This window comes from Limanda limanda, chromosome 3 (assembly GCF_963576545.1).
Source record: "Limanda limanda chromosome 3, fLimLim1.1, whole genome shotgun sequence".
Classification (NCBI taxonomy): Eukaryota; Metazoa; Chordata; class Actinopteri; order Pleuronectiformes; family Pleuronectidae; genus Limanda; species Limanda limanda.
In genome coordinates this window covers 5,152,880-5,166,666 of record NC_083638.1, presented here as the reverse complement: position 1 = coordinate 5,166,666, position 13,787 = coordinate 5,152,880, and the positions used below count along the sequence as shown (strand labels likewise).

At 41.1% G+C, this 13,787-nt stretch overlaps 1 protein-coding gene across 1 annotated transcript in view; it reads right to left on the bottom strand.

Moving 5' to 3' along the window:
* Positions 1-13,787, bottom strand: part of LOC132998838 (A disintegrin and metalloproteinase with thrombospondin motifs 7) — a 72,084-nt gene that overhangs the window by 15,065 nt on the left and 43,232 nt on the right. Inside the window, exons 10-18 of the mRNA XM_061068584.1 lie at positions 12,661-12,753; positions 11,203-11,348; positions 10,947-11,116; positions 10,418-10,551; positions 8,243-8,363; positions 7,814-8,058; positions 7,122-7,254; positions 4,247-4,373; positions 1,536-1,749 (exon numbers count right to left, since the gene is read on the bottom strand). Coding sequence (XP_060924567.1) covers positions 1,536-1,749; positions 4,247-4,373; positions 7,122-7,254; positions 7,814-8,058; positions 8,243-8,363; positions 10,418-10,551; positions 10,947-11,116; positions 11,203-11,348; positions 12,661-12,753 — 1,383 coding nt within the window. The remainder of the gene's footprint in view (positions 1-1,535; positions 1,750-4,246; positions 4,374-7,121; positions 7,255-7,813; positions 8,059-8,242; positions 8,364-10,417; positions 10,552-10,946; positions 11,117-11,202; positions 11,349-12,660; positions 12,754-13,787) is intronic.

The window sequence follows — 13,787 nt, the reverse complement described above, 5'->3', positions numbered from 1 at the left end:
GAATATAAGTATTTGACTATACAATAGGTAATATAATATACTATGAGTGTAAGAATATGTAGACAGAGTGTGCAAAAGGCAATATTATTGTAAAAAATGATATATAATATCAGTATGGTTTATATTAACACATATCACATATGATGAAGTGTATATGGAGCGGAGTGTTGTACAGAGAGCGGAGTGTTGTACAGAATTATATATCAGAAGATCAGACTGACGCCTACGTTTGAATAAGGAATGTGAAGCATCCTAAAATATTCTTAAGTACAGGTTATAAAAATAATGTAATACTTAATCTTTTGACTCATCTTTTGACTTTTGACTCATTTTGAGAAACAGCGTCTTTTCCTAGGAAAGAACAAAATAGACCTGGTAGAAAATGTTTAGTGGTCGACTGCGATGTTACATCTGCGTGCTACTAAAATAGATTTCGTAGTTTCTCAAGAAATGAGACTTCTAATCAAGATTTTTGCTCCAGAGAGTAGAACTCCAGCGATTCTCCTAACTGGTTATGTCCTATTTTAAAAGTACATTTTAAAAGTGAAAAACAAAAAAGAAATGCAACTTTCTTCTTACAATTTCTATTTCTATATCCGTATATGTATAGAACACATCTTCATGTAAGGAGGTCCTGTCAAAGGACTCTGTGATGCAGACTAAGTGAAAACTCTGGCAGCAGTGCACAGACTCTTCGTGTTATAGTTCCGGAACGAGCCTGGACAACTTTACAACCAATTAGAAAAGAACAGAAGGCAAAGGTGAGATCCTGCGGCAGTCAATCAATACGAGAACACGCTCCTGCTCAAATGCTCCTCTCACATCGACGCTGCCAGCTGGTTTCATTCTGACACTGAAGGTGTGACATGATGATGGTGAAAGAATTACCAATTCATTTCAGCTCATCCTGCCCAGGGTGGGACATAGCTGTGTGATACAAACCGAATGGTACTTGCTGGTGGTTACCTGAGGAAAAGTCAGGGAATAGAGAAACGACAGAATGAATCCTGTGTGGCTGGAGGACGTCTGTAATGTGTTGTTGAATTGAAAAAGTGGTGGACTGACTGAAATTAGGTTCCCTCGAGCCGTGGTTGGAATTAATGAGACAGAAAGGCAGAGTCGGAGAGATCACACCTTCATTGGGAGGTGTCATGCTGCAGATGCTTTACATACACTTTCCAAACACTTTGAGTTGATCCAGGTAAAGTGGTACCTATATATCCCCTGCTTCAATTCAAATCAAAGATGAATCTTAGAAGGTCATTCATTTATTTCTGTGTCAATGTGTTGAGCGCAGAGACGGATAAGAAAAGAAATTCGTTCAGGTTAGTTACCGTTGTGTCCCTGAGGGAGAGAAGTGAGCTGCAGGACAAAACACCATGAACTGTGTGTGTGTGTATGTGTGAGTCAGTTCATAATACAACTATAACTAGAAGATGAGACCTTTTCACAGAAGGTTCCTGGTGACATTTCCCTCCTTAATGAAACACCACACGGCTGCTAACAACCCGGACCCTTCCCGGACCCAGACTCACCTTCGACCAGCTGCTGGTGGTCCAGTCGGCCGGGCAGGGGACGTCTGTGTTGCAGGAGGACAGAGACTCCGGTGTGGACATGTGCTCACAGTCACTGGGCTGCAGAGCTTTCTGCTCCTCCACGCTCACGGCCTGGATGCAGAGCACGCTCCTCTTAGCCAGGCCCGAGCTCCCACAGCTGGCTGAGCACTTCTGCCACTCGCCGACCCACCAGCTACACACAGACACACAAACATCTCCAGTTAACTGTCACATTGGCACTCAGCAGAGAGCAGTCCCCTTTACAAACAGTCCCCTTACATTTAATCAAGATTGACAAATTTAACAAACTTGTCCTTAAGACCCAATATCTCATTCTTCTACCAGGTTAAGTGGAAATATGTTGAGTAGGGCTGGGCAAGTTAACTCGTTTTAATCGAGTTAACTCAAGTGATGAGTTAACTCGATTAATTATTTTATCTCGCATTAACTCAGGTTTGATTATTTATTGTTTTATTGTGAAAGTCAGGCTTTTATTTTGTGAAAGTCTGTTGCTGACTGCTGCGGAACCGGAAAAAAGAAAATAATTGGCGGATAAACAACCATGGATAAGGGTACGGAGCTTTTACATGGCCATTTTCATTTTAAAGTCCTTCCAGACGGCGGAGTCGACAGAACCAAAGTTATTTGTAGCCACTGCCAAGGTGAATCACCTGAGTACTTCCAGTCTAAAATATCACCTGAATGCAAAACACACAGTTGATATCAGCAAATCATTCAACGAAACAGCGAGCGGAGCGAGGCTTCGGCAGACTACGTTAGACGCAGGGAGGAGTATACATTTTTCATAACGAAGAGGATAACCTTAATGCCCTGGCAGTGGCATTGAGCTTTAATTTTGTATTTGCTTTGATAACATTGTTAAGTTGAGATTTACACTGAATATTTTATTTAACTGCTACTGTATTAAATGCTGATGTTAAAAGTGTTTGCACAACAAATGTTATGGCACTTTCGTTCATATGGCAGAACATTGAAAATAAAATTGCGCTATACACTCCTTTTTAATTCATGATTGGATTTTGCGTATACAAATGCGATTAATCGTGATTAATCAGGGAAATCATGCGATTAATCGCGATTAAAACTTTTAATCGTTGCCCAGCCCTAATGTTGAGCATTACTTTTTCCCATAACCCTGCCGACAAACAAACGAACACGCAAATTATATGACAGATGTGTAAATGTATATCAACACACATGTACAGCTATAGATGGAAATATGTGATCTATAGCAATGGTAAAGCTATATTATATAGAGCAACATTTTGTGGCTCCTACCACACAATGTCAACTTTGTGCCTCAATAATAATAATAACAGTAACTTTATTTAAATCAGAAACATAAAAATAAAATAAAATGACTTTCTCTGTTCTCTCAGATTGCCTCAGCCCAGGGGTCCAAACAGCAAAAGCTCTTTAGAGTAACAAGATAAGTCAAACACCGACAACACAAAAGAACAATTTTAAGATCCTCCGATTGTTACAGGGACAGAAAGAGGAGCAGACTGAGATGTTTGAGGCTGAAAATGTTGGTGATATTTCAATTTAAAAACTCAGCGTATTAAAATGACCAGAAATCACATTTGCTAGCAGCGTGTGAGACCTTCAATGTGGTGAGGTCATTTCACAGCTGCCCCGTAGCTAATTATCCACAGTTGTTGTCCTTCGTCCCCACTACAGGGAAAATGTTTTCATAACAGCTCTAAAACAATTCAACACAAATAATTACACTGCTGATTTTCTAACAGCGTGAATATAAAACCCTCCAATCAAAACACACAATATAGCTCCAGCTGTTCATCAGCAAACTGGACTGAACTGGATTTCCTTGTGGGTTCGACGGTGGGTTCACGACAAACACTGAAAATGTAAAAAAAAATGTACATCTTATATATATATAAATAAAAGAATGAAGGACACGTAATTTTCTTTCACTTCTCATCTGCAGCGACAGACTTGACACCTTGATGTGCCTGAGAGGCAGCCGAGCCGTTACATTAACAAGCTGCCGCTGCACTCGGGTGCGATTGAACGTGTGGGAGTGGAAACGTCTGAAGAGCGCTGATGCTTTGATGTCGGTGCAGCAGCACGCCAGCAGTCACACTTTACACCTGTCACGTTCGACGGGGAGAAATCTCTTCCCGACCTTTCAAAACAACCGTGATTTCTCTGTAAGTACAGGCCTGGCTGTCAGAGTGTGGAGGTGTAGAAAAGTCCAGGATAAATTGGTGGAGTGGATAAAAAAATACGACAGAAAAAAAACGACAGATGGACCGAACGCAGGCAAACTAAAGAACATCTGTTTCGTTGTATTTTGGACAAGCGGACAGATCTACGAGGTCAAACTTGTAAACAAAAAGTTTGTTTCAAAATAAATCTCACTGGAACCAGCACAGCTCGGTGGATGAATGTTATCGAGCCTTTTATTCAAAACGATAACTGTCAACATGTTAAAAAGGCTGAACAGCTTTATTAATTATATGAGGAATTTAGATTGAACCGACGATGAAGGTAACAGCCTCCTCTGGTTGTTAAGTAAAATGGACCAATAATTAAAACAGCATATTTTCCTGCTGTACAATCTACGAGCTACATGCTCCTCTGCCGTTGGGTTCTGGGTCTTGGATAATTAGCTTCAATGGCCACTGCAAAAACAAGCGTCTACTCACATGGCTGGACACAGCTCCTTGTTACAGCGGGTTCGGTTGTCGTCGGGCCGGGTTGAGGGGTCACAGAACTGCTCCTCCACGATCCCAGTTGTCTTCTCCACACAGTGAACAATCTGCCTCTGAACACCTGAAGCACCAGAGGGAGGAGAGAACCGAACAATTTAAAAAACCTCAGGAGACACCACTGGTATATGTGATTAAGAAAGAAAGAGAAATAACCTGACGGACAACACAGCGACACATTTCTACTTCATAGAACCAGGATACAAAACCAAACACCACTGGGACATAGATTAAAACAATAATTCTCGCGGTAAAAAAATGAGTGAGTCCAACGATCCACATTTTATGAGTTGTAATGATGAAACAGTAGCACAACTAATAAATAACCAATATAAAATGTTTTCCTGCTTCAGCGAGTTACTATCTGTACTTTAATATTACAGACAAGTAAAACAATGTTTGTTTGCTGATATGAAAACTTGTGTATTTATTTTTATATTTTATGTAGAAAAATATCCTCTTAGTTCAAGAGATTTATATATAAGAGTTGTATTTGTTTATTATTTTATGTAGTTATTTTAAGATTATGGTAAACGGTAAAATATCAAGCCTCATGTACATTCTTTTCATATGGGTTTGATGAAGACATCTAAGGAAATACTCCAAATTTTAATTATATATTGACCACTTAATCTACATCAGCTACATTTTTCACTGTAGCGGTCAAACTCTATTTCCGTCAGCTTTACACAAAGCAACACGTCAAAGGCATTGATTTCTGAGGCTGTGGTAGATTCATCTCTGATTCACATCCGTGCATCACTAGTCCCGTCCTCCTGTCCTCGTTTTCCCGATAAACTTGAACACATCGTGCTCAGACATCTCGCACAGCGGATAATGGGGTCTAATGCATTTTAAATGTGGCTGAGCTTTGTCTCCTGATGTGCTATATAACATGAGAGTTTCTGGAGTAGGACATCGAGGATTTTCTTTGTAAAAAAAACCCAGCAATGACGCATCTGAGATGTAAGTACATTGCTCAAATTGCACTTCTCTGTTCAGGTACTGTCTTGTAATGTGTTTTAATGGTCAGGGCCGATCTATACAAGGCCCACTTGAGCACATCTCACTCAGCCGGTGCCTCTGCTGCATTGATCCCTTATAAGAAAAGACTCTGCAGCGCTGCGATGGAAGCAACAGGTGCTGCTGCTGCTCAAGTGGCTTTTACAGAGAAACGTCTCATCTCCAGAACTGCATCCAGCTCTGGACCCCAAAGACCAGATAAACCTTTAAAGAATGTTTTAAAAACCCACCAGGATTTTCCCACACACACACACACACACACCAGGATATCTATTTCCACCAACAAACACAGATGTTCATCCTTAGTACTGAGAAAGAAGTGAAAACTGAAAAGAGAGAAACAAACCCAAAACCTTTAGCTGGTTTAATGCTGCTACATGATGTAATAAAAGGATAAAACATTGTTTAAAACTTAGGGGGCAACAACGGCCTGTTCACACGTCATTAACACACGTTACATTATTCTGTCTTTTAAAGTTTTTAAACCTGTTAACCCCTCATTCCTTCGATATATAACGGAGGAAATAATTTGAATGAAGCAAGCAGTCAGCGCCAGGGTTGAGTATTTCCACTGTTTTTTTTATATATTTTGAGGCTGTAACATTCAGTTACCAGGGACAGAACCATTAGGTTCAGTCACATGTGACAGGCTTTCAAGTCCTATATTCTCCCATCTGGACAAGCCGACTGTGTGTTTGTTCCTTTCAGTCACACTGTAAAGCCTCTAATTGAAATCCATGGTCCAACACACAGGTCAACACTACCAGCTCTTAGAAATATGGACAGAACACAACCACACAGCGAGGGACAGCTGCAAGAGTGAAGAGCTTAGAAAAGATTTATGAAAAAAATACAGATTTATTATTTGTATTTCAGTACACAGATATATAGCTATCGTATATAGTTAAGTAACCTTGTATATTTCTAGGTTTTGTGATGTTGCTTCAATCTTTAGCCTCTTTTTTTGCTCAGAGGTGCTTACACTGATATTTTCTAAATCATTACACGGGCCTCTGCATTCGAAAACATCGACCTGGGCTTCACTGTACACGGCCATAAATCAATCTTCACTGCCTACGACGGCCCAGGACACTTTATGTTCTCTACACTGTCTGATCGAAGTCAGGCAGGTGAAGCAGAAGTTATCACTGGAGCCGCTGTTTCAATTCCCATCGTCTGAAACTTGTCTTGGTTCGATGTGTACGATGTGTTTGTTGTGCAGACTGGGCTGATTGAGAGGGAACAGGGGAATGTGCACAAAACCAAATAATACAGCGCAGGTCGACCCCTGTTCAGCTAAGGGCTCCGTGGGCAGATCGAGGAGATTGACTCGGAGAGCAGGAGTCGAGGAGGGTGACTCAGTCCTTCTGTACTTTTCTAACCATGATAAGGTTTTGCAGCAGGAGAAGCGAGAGGAGTCGGAGAACTCTCGGGGGTAAATGAGGCCAATGGACCAAAGCACAGGAAAGTAAAGTTCTAGTTGATCCGGACGGGGATGGAACAGACTGAGGAGTTGAGACCTGAGGGTGGGGCCCTCTCAGTCTCAGGCGTTTATACCAAGCGTACAAACTGAAAAGCAAAATACTGAGTTGGAAATAGAAAAGTCCCGGGTTTGGCTTGGACTAGTGTAATAACAAATTTAAGTAGTGCCAGAATAGTTCATATCTAGACATTCATTTAAAACAAGTGAAAGAGGACTGAAGGATTTACCAGCCTCTCTCTTCCTCCCCAATGGTCAGTTTACCTCCCAAACTATTTATGGCAAAACCAGGTGGGTTATTTCTCGTACCTGTTCCACAGGTGACACTGCACTCGGTCCATAAACCATATTTCCAGTAGAAAACTGGGTCGTTGTCCTGTGAGGCATTTTGACTGATTGTGTACTCGTACCGGACTCCTGGGTTGGTCTCCTGAAAGAGAAGCTGGAGCACAACAAAACAACATCTCACAAATTCTGCAAAATATACACGAAACTATCAGATCAAATATCCTCAGGAACTAAATCACAAATTAACAATATATTTTGAGTATTTCCACCTTAAAGGTTCAGTGTGTAGGATTTAGATGAAAGGGATCTATTGACAGAAATTTTATATAAAATGATATCAGTGATGTTTTCACAGGTGTGTTTCATCTAAATTGTTCAAATTGTTGTTTTTCTTTATGTTTAAATACTTAATATTTACATCAGGCATGGATCCTCTCTACAGAAGCGGCCATGTTTTTTACCGTAGCTCAAACTGAACAAATTAAACACCTTTTGGCTTCATTTTCGGGGAGAATTTCCGTCCTCCATCTTTAAATACAATCTACAACTAAGAGGATCTCATTCAGAGGAACCGTAGAAAGTCTCAAGTAAAGTAATAATGTGCACAGTGTTGTAAGGTTTTTCTTCAGCTGTAATTATAACTGCATGGAAACTATACTCGACACACAGGAACAAGACAAACGGGAAACGTTAGGTGAAGGAGTTCCGCCTGCCTGAATCCACAGTGGTTCCATGGTGGGCCCGGGAGACGTCAGGTTCTCCAGGTGTCCCGTCCTCACATAAGTGAAAACCGTCCCCGCTGCCTTGTACTCGCCGTTCCACTGGATCGTCCAGCCGCCGTTCAGAAAATACTTGTTTGGGTTGTCGCTTCGGAGCGCCAAGAAATTACCAGCCTCGGCCACCTCCTCAATCCGGATGCCCCAGGCTCCTTCTGGGATCAGTCCGATATCAACATAGCCTGAAGGACATTACATTTAAAGTGAGTGGAACTGAAACACAAGGAATCCTCATGTATCGTTAATAGATAGTATTAGTATAGATAGTATTGGATCATTAGTTATTTATTATTGACACATCTGCTTTTCCTGCTGTAACATGTCAACACCTTCTGCATAAAAGGCTCAAACACATGAGAAACATACCGAGTCCTTCGCTCTCCTCAAACGTCTTCTTCACAGTTGTACAGGTCGAGCCGTTGCCATGACAAACCCCACAGCGATCCTCCACAGCGCTGGACTCGATCACGTAGTCGCAGCCTAAGTTCTGGGACACACAAACACCCACGTCAATCCCACAATGCAACATTCAACAATAAACCTTACACGTAAGATGACGGCAGCAACCAGATGTTACGCTGACATTTGCTTTGCTGAATACTAACAAAGATTTCTAATCATCAGTCCGTCACATGAAGAATGGATCAGAACAAGATTCTGCTCATGCTCACGTCAATGTGTTAAAAAATACAAAACCCAGCACAGAGCACTGCCTCAAGGTGCCTCGTGCACCTTTGACCTGCTCAACCATGACAGATAATACAAGTGGAAATCTCTTGCTGTTCTTCAGTGCTGCTTCATCACTACAACCACAGCCCATGTTGTGCTGCTGATCCACCGGCTGCAGGGAGGCACATAATCCAAGTAAAGAGAAGCTGTGGGAGATGTACCGAGTCTTTTACGTACACAGTAATAGCAACGCTACAGTGTAGAAATATAAGTAAATAAATAGTATATGTATAATGTAGATAGTAAAACCTACTCAAATTCATCAAGCTATTCTTACAGAGAAGTACTATTGTCCTGGCATGTAAATTTATGTAATGGCTGATTTAAGATGGACAACCTAAGTTTGAAATGTTTATTACAGCAGCAGAGCAAAGCGTTCGGTGTCCAGGCTGCTCCTCAGATATTAATACTAGGACTGGGCAAGTTAACTCGTTATAATCGAGTTAACTCATCACTTATTTAACTCAGACAATTATTTTATCTTGCATTAACTCAGGTTTGATTATTTATTGTTTTATTGTGAAAGTCAGGCTTTTATTTTGTGAAAGTCTGTTGCTGACTGCTGCGGAACCGGAAAAAAGAAAAATAATTGGCGGATAAACAACCATGGATAAGGGTACGGAGCTTTTACATGGCCATTTTCATTTTAAAGTTCTTCCAGACGGCGGAGTCGACAGAACCAAAGTTATTTGTAGCCACTGCCAAGGTGAATTTTCTTATCACCGGAGAACTTCCAGTCTAAAATATCATCTAAATGCAAAACACACAGTTGATATCAGCAAATCACTCAACGAAACAGCGAGCGGAGCGAGAGGATAACATTAATGCCCTGGCAGTGGCATTGAGCTTTAATTTTGTATTTGCTTTGATTACATTGTTAAGTTGAGATTTACACTGAATATTTTATTTAACTGCTACTGTATTAAATGCTGATGTTAAAAGTGTTTGCACAACAAATGTTATGGCACTTTCGTTCATATGGCAGAACATTGAAAATAAAATTGCGCTATACACTACTTTTTAATTCATTATTGGATTTTGCGTATACAAATGCGATTAATCGTGATTAATCAGGGAAATCATGCGATTAATCGCGATTAAAACTTTTAATCGTTGCCCAGCCCTAATTAATACATATAAATAATGTAATGCGATGAGTAAATATCTCTAAGTCGCCCATCATCGCGTACAGACTATGCCATCAGCTGAAAATATTCATATTTGAGGTGGATTTCTTTGATTACAGATGTGTATGTTTTAACTGTCAACGAAAACAAAATACCAATTTGGCCTTTGCTGTTACAGCGAGGCTCCGTAACACAAAATGAAACAGGTGAGGTGGAATAAAATGCAGGTGCTTGACATAAAAAATGTCAGAAAATGTCAGAAAGTCAGAGCCCGAGGTCTGAGATTAGCGTCCACTCAGTATCCAAACAGCGTCTGTATCAGCTCCTGGCATTTTGGCCCCGGGTGAGAGGCAGGAGCAGCTTGTTATCTTCAGCGATAACAGCCACAACGTGTTTCTATCAACAAGCTCATTTTCATACAGAATGTCAGAGGTACAGCACTCGCCTGGCGAAAAAACAAGGTGAGGGTCAACTGAACAAACTGCCTGACTAACAAACCTCCACGACAATGAACAGGACACGTGCATGGTAATAATCAAGTGACGACCTTGGGGAGTATATAATAAAAGTAACTTCCTCTGTATAGCACTCATATATAACAAGGTTGGAAAGTGCTCCACAAATTCCATGGGAAACAAAGGAATGAATGAATGTACAGAGAACGACAAAGGAGCAGTTCCAGTACCTTGCAGATGCCGTTGATGCACATGTCTCGGCTTTTGTTTCCCTCGAAGCACGGTGTTCCATCGGTGACGGCGTCCAGCATCTTTTCAGAGAAGTTCTCGTTGAGAGGTCGGCAGTGCAGCTCACACGGATTCACTGAGAAGAAGAAGAGAGAACAGGATGTGAATATGGATAAAAGAATGTGCATCAGGGGGAGTTGAAGTGAAACACTCTGGATAATTCCTATAATTATTATTTCCGAGCGCTTGACAAACATTATTTAGTTTAGAAATTATCACCTCATACATTTTACTTGGCCAGATAACATCAACTAGCTGGAAGCCAGAGTAGCTACAATCAAATTGGGGTGAAAGAAAAACACATTCTTTGTTTGTGCTGCAAATTAAATTGAACCGAGAAATCTGACGACTTGTTTTATGACAGTTTATAGTTTTAATTCAGTGTGGAGATATGATTTTTGAAGGGGCGGGGCTCCAACCCCTTCATCCTGACTTTAAATTACGCCCGAGGCTTAAATACTCTCTGCTCACCTCGGTTGATGACTGATTCCCACTTGTAGAACTTGCCCTTGTACGGCAAGCTGTTGAAGTGAGAGCACTGGGCGCTCCTGAACGTGGGCAGGTCGGCGGCACACGGGGAGATGTTACACACCTTGTAACGCCGTCGCTCTCCCAGACAATACTTCCCTCTGTGCTTGGGACTGTGGGACATTCAAAGACGTTATTTCAGTGCAAAAAAAAAAAATGGCCAAGACACCTGTCGGCGTTGGTAGGCTGAGAAACTCACACTGGGTTGTCACAGTCTCTTTCAGCGCCCCGGACGCCGGCGCCACACGTCCTGGAACAGGCCGACCACTCGCTCCAGGACGCCCAGCCCCCGGTCACGCTCTCCGGGCTGAATCCAAGAGGCACACACTCCCCACTGAAACACCACTGATGGAAAAAACACATCAAAACTTCATCTTCTTGTTTTTACACGATTCTCACTGTGGCCACTTTGAGGCTTGTGTGTGCATTTAGTATTTTCAATGAGAGCTGGATCCATTTCATAGTTTTACTCTGTGTTATTTTACTTTTTCTAAGGCACAAACTCCTACCCAGGCATTTTTAATTGTATGGTTTCCTGCAGTGTTATTTATATATCAGAAGTAGGGCTGGGCAAGTTAACTCGTTTTAATCGAGTTAACTCAAGTGATGAGTTAACTCGATTGTTTATCCGCCAATTATTTTCTTTTTTCCTGTTCTGCAGCAGTCAGCAACAGACTTACACAAAATAAAAGCCTGACTTTCACAATAAAACAATAAATAATCAAACCTGAGTTAATGCGAGATAAAATAATTAATCGAGTTAACTCATCACTTGAGTTAACTTGATTAAAACGAGTTAACTTGCCCAGCCCTAATCAGAAGTTCATCAATCTTTGCAGTCTTCCTCTATAAATCAAATAAATCATAAACTTTCTGAGGAACCAAGGTTTTAATCACAAAAAATAGCAACTTAGTTTTACTGTTAGTCTAAATTTATTTTCACATTACTACATGAATCACGAGAGGAGTCGGGATTTGGTGAATTTACAACCAGTTTAAAACGATTCGCTTCCAGGGACGTCCATGATTCACCTGATGACTTATTGACCGGGAAAAAAGAACATTGAAGCAAAGGAGGTTTAATGAGTGTGATGGAGGCTTGAGTCACTCGCTTCATTCTGCCCGGAGTCAAAAAGCCTTTGTCACTTTCCTGTATATTTATCATAATAACAGAGGACTGGCTGGCAAAGTGGCTAAGTGGGGTGGTTAGCAGTGTAGCCTCACAGCAGGGGGTTCCAGGCTCAAATCAATGTGGAGTTTGCATGCTCTTGGTACTTGGTGGGTTTCCTCCACTGCAGCTTCCTCCCACAGTCCAACACATGCAGCATCTAAATGACCAGTCGGTGGGAATGTGACTGTTTGATTGTCTCTGACCCTGTGATACGGTGGCGACCTGTGCAGGGTGGACCACGCCTCCTGCCCAAGGCAAGCTGGGATTGACCCCAGACCTGCCTCTACTAGGGTTATAGCTAATGGAAGGATGATTTGGGGCATGTCAAGCAGAAACTGAACAGAATGTGATCTTACAGCCAGACTGGGGAACGTAGCTGTGCCCTCCTGCATGATAATCATAGTTGTCAACAACAAAAAAATCAGCATTCTCATTGCAATGCTCACGTCTCCTCTCTCTCTCACAGGCAGGAAATGGAAAACATACCTTGTCCTCACCGCAGCTGGTCCCGTCCGCGGCCCCGTCCAGCTTTGAGTGGCAGGTCGTTCCCACCGTGCACCACAGAGTGCTGCAGACGTCCTGAGGAAAGCAGAGACACAAACACATCACACTCCACATCTGCCTTTCAGACGTGTTGTTAGTCACTGCTCATTTATTTCCACAAGCTCCTGAGCAACATGAGCTGGGATATTTTATGAAAGTGTTGATGTGCCCTGTGTGCACCCGCGCTAGTTACTGCTTTTCAAGCTTTTACCTTCAAATTATAAATAAAAATAAAACGATCTAATGTTCTTCTGTGATTATTGTCGTTTACTGAGTTAAAAATCTGTGTTGGTTTTTAGTTTGTCATCTATCAACTCGACAGATTTTTCTGGATTATGAATTTCCACTGGAGATTATTGATGATATTTTCCTCAAACTCAACTATTCCTTTAAATTGACGCTCATTTGTTAATGTTACATAATAAACGTATCACCTTTATGATTGACATGTTTATCCCACAACTTCATATCTGCGTCCTCTCAACGTACAGCTCCTACACATAACAACCTGATGAAAAACCTTTTGAAGACATGACAATAAATCCTGATAACAGTTTTTATCCTTTGTGCAAAAATCCAAGGTGACAGTGGCCGCTCAATGCACCTGAGAAACAACAACAACACATCCTGTGCACAGCGTTAAGAAATGTGCAGCACATTCAGAAACCACAATGCTGGCCTTGAAGCCTCTTTCTGTTTTTGTGTTATAATAATAATAATAATAACAATAATACATATGTGACCTTTCACACATAAAATGCAGCTCAAAGTGCTTTACAATAGAAATAAATACCCCAGTTCTATAAAAACAGGTTAGCAAGACTTAGGATAAAAGCATAAAACTAGCAAAAGGTATAAAAAAAGCAAATATAGTGTTTGAAAAAAAGAATACAATTAATTAAAAGCATGATCATAGAAATAGTCCTCGAGTTGTTTCTTAAAACTATCAACAGAAGTAGCTTGTCTGTTGTAAACTGAACTCCACCAGACATGACTTACCTGGAATTGTGACAATAACGAATCAAAAGACCAATTAATTTGATAACACCAAAAGGTCAAATGTGCTGTTT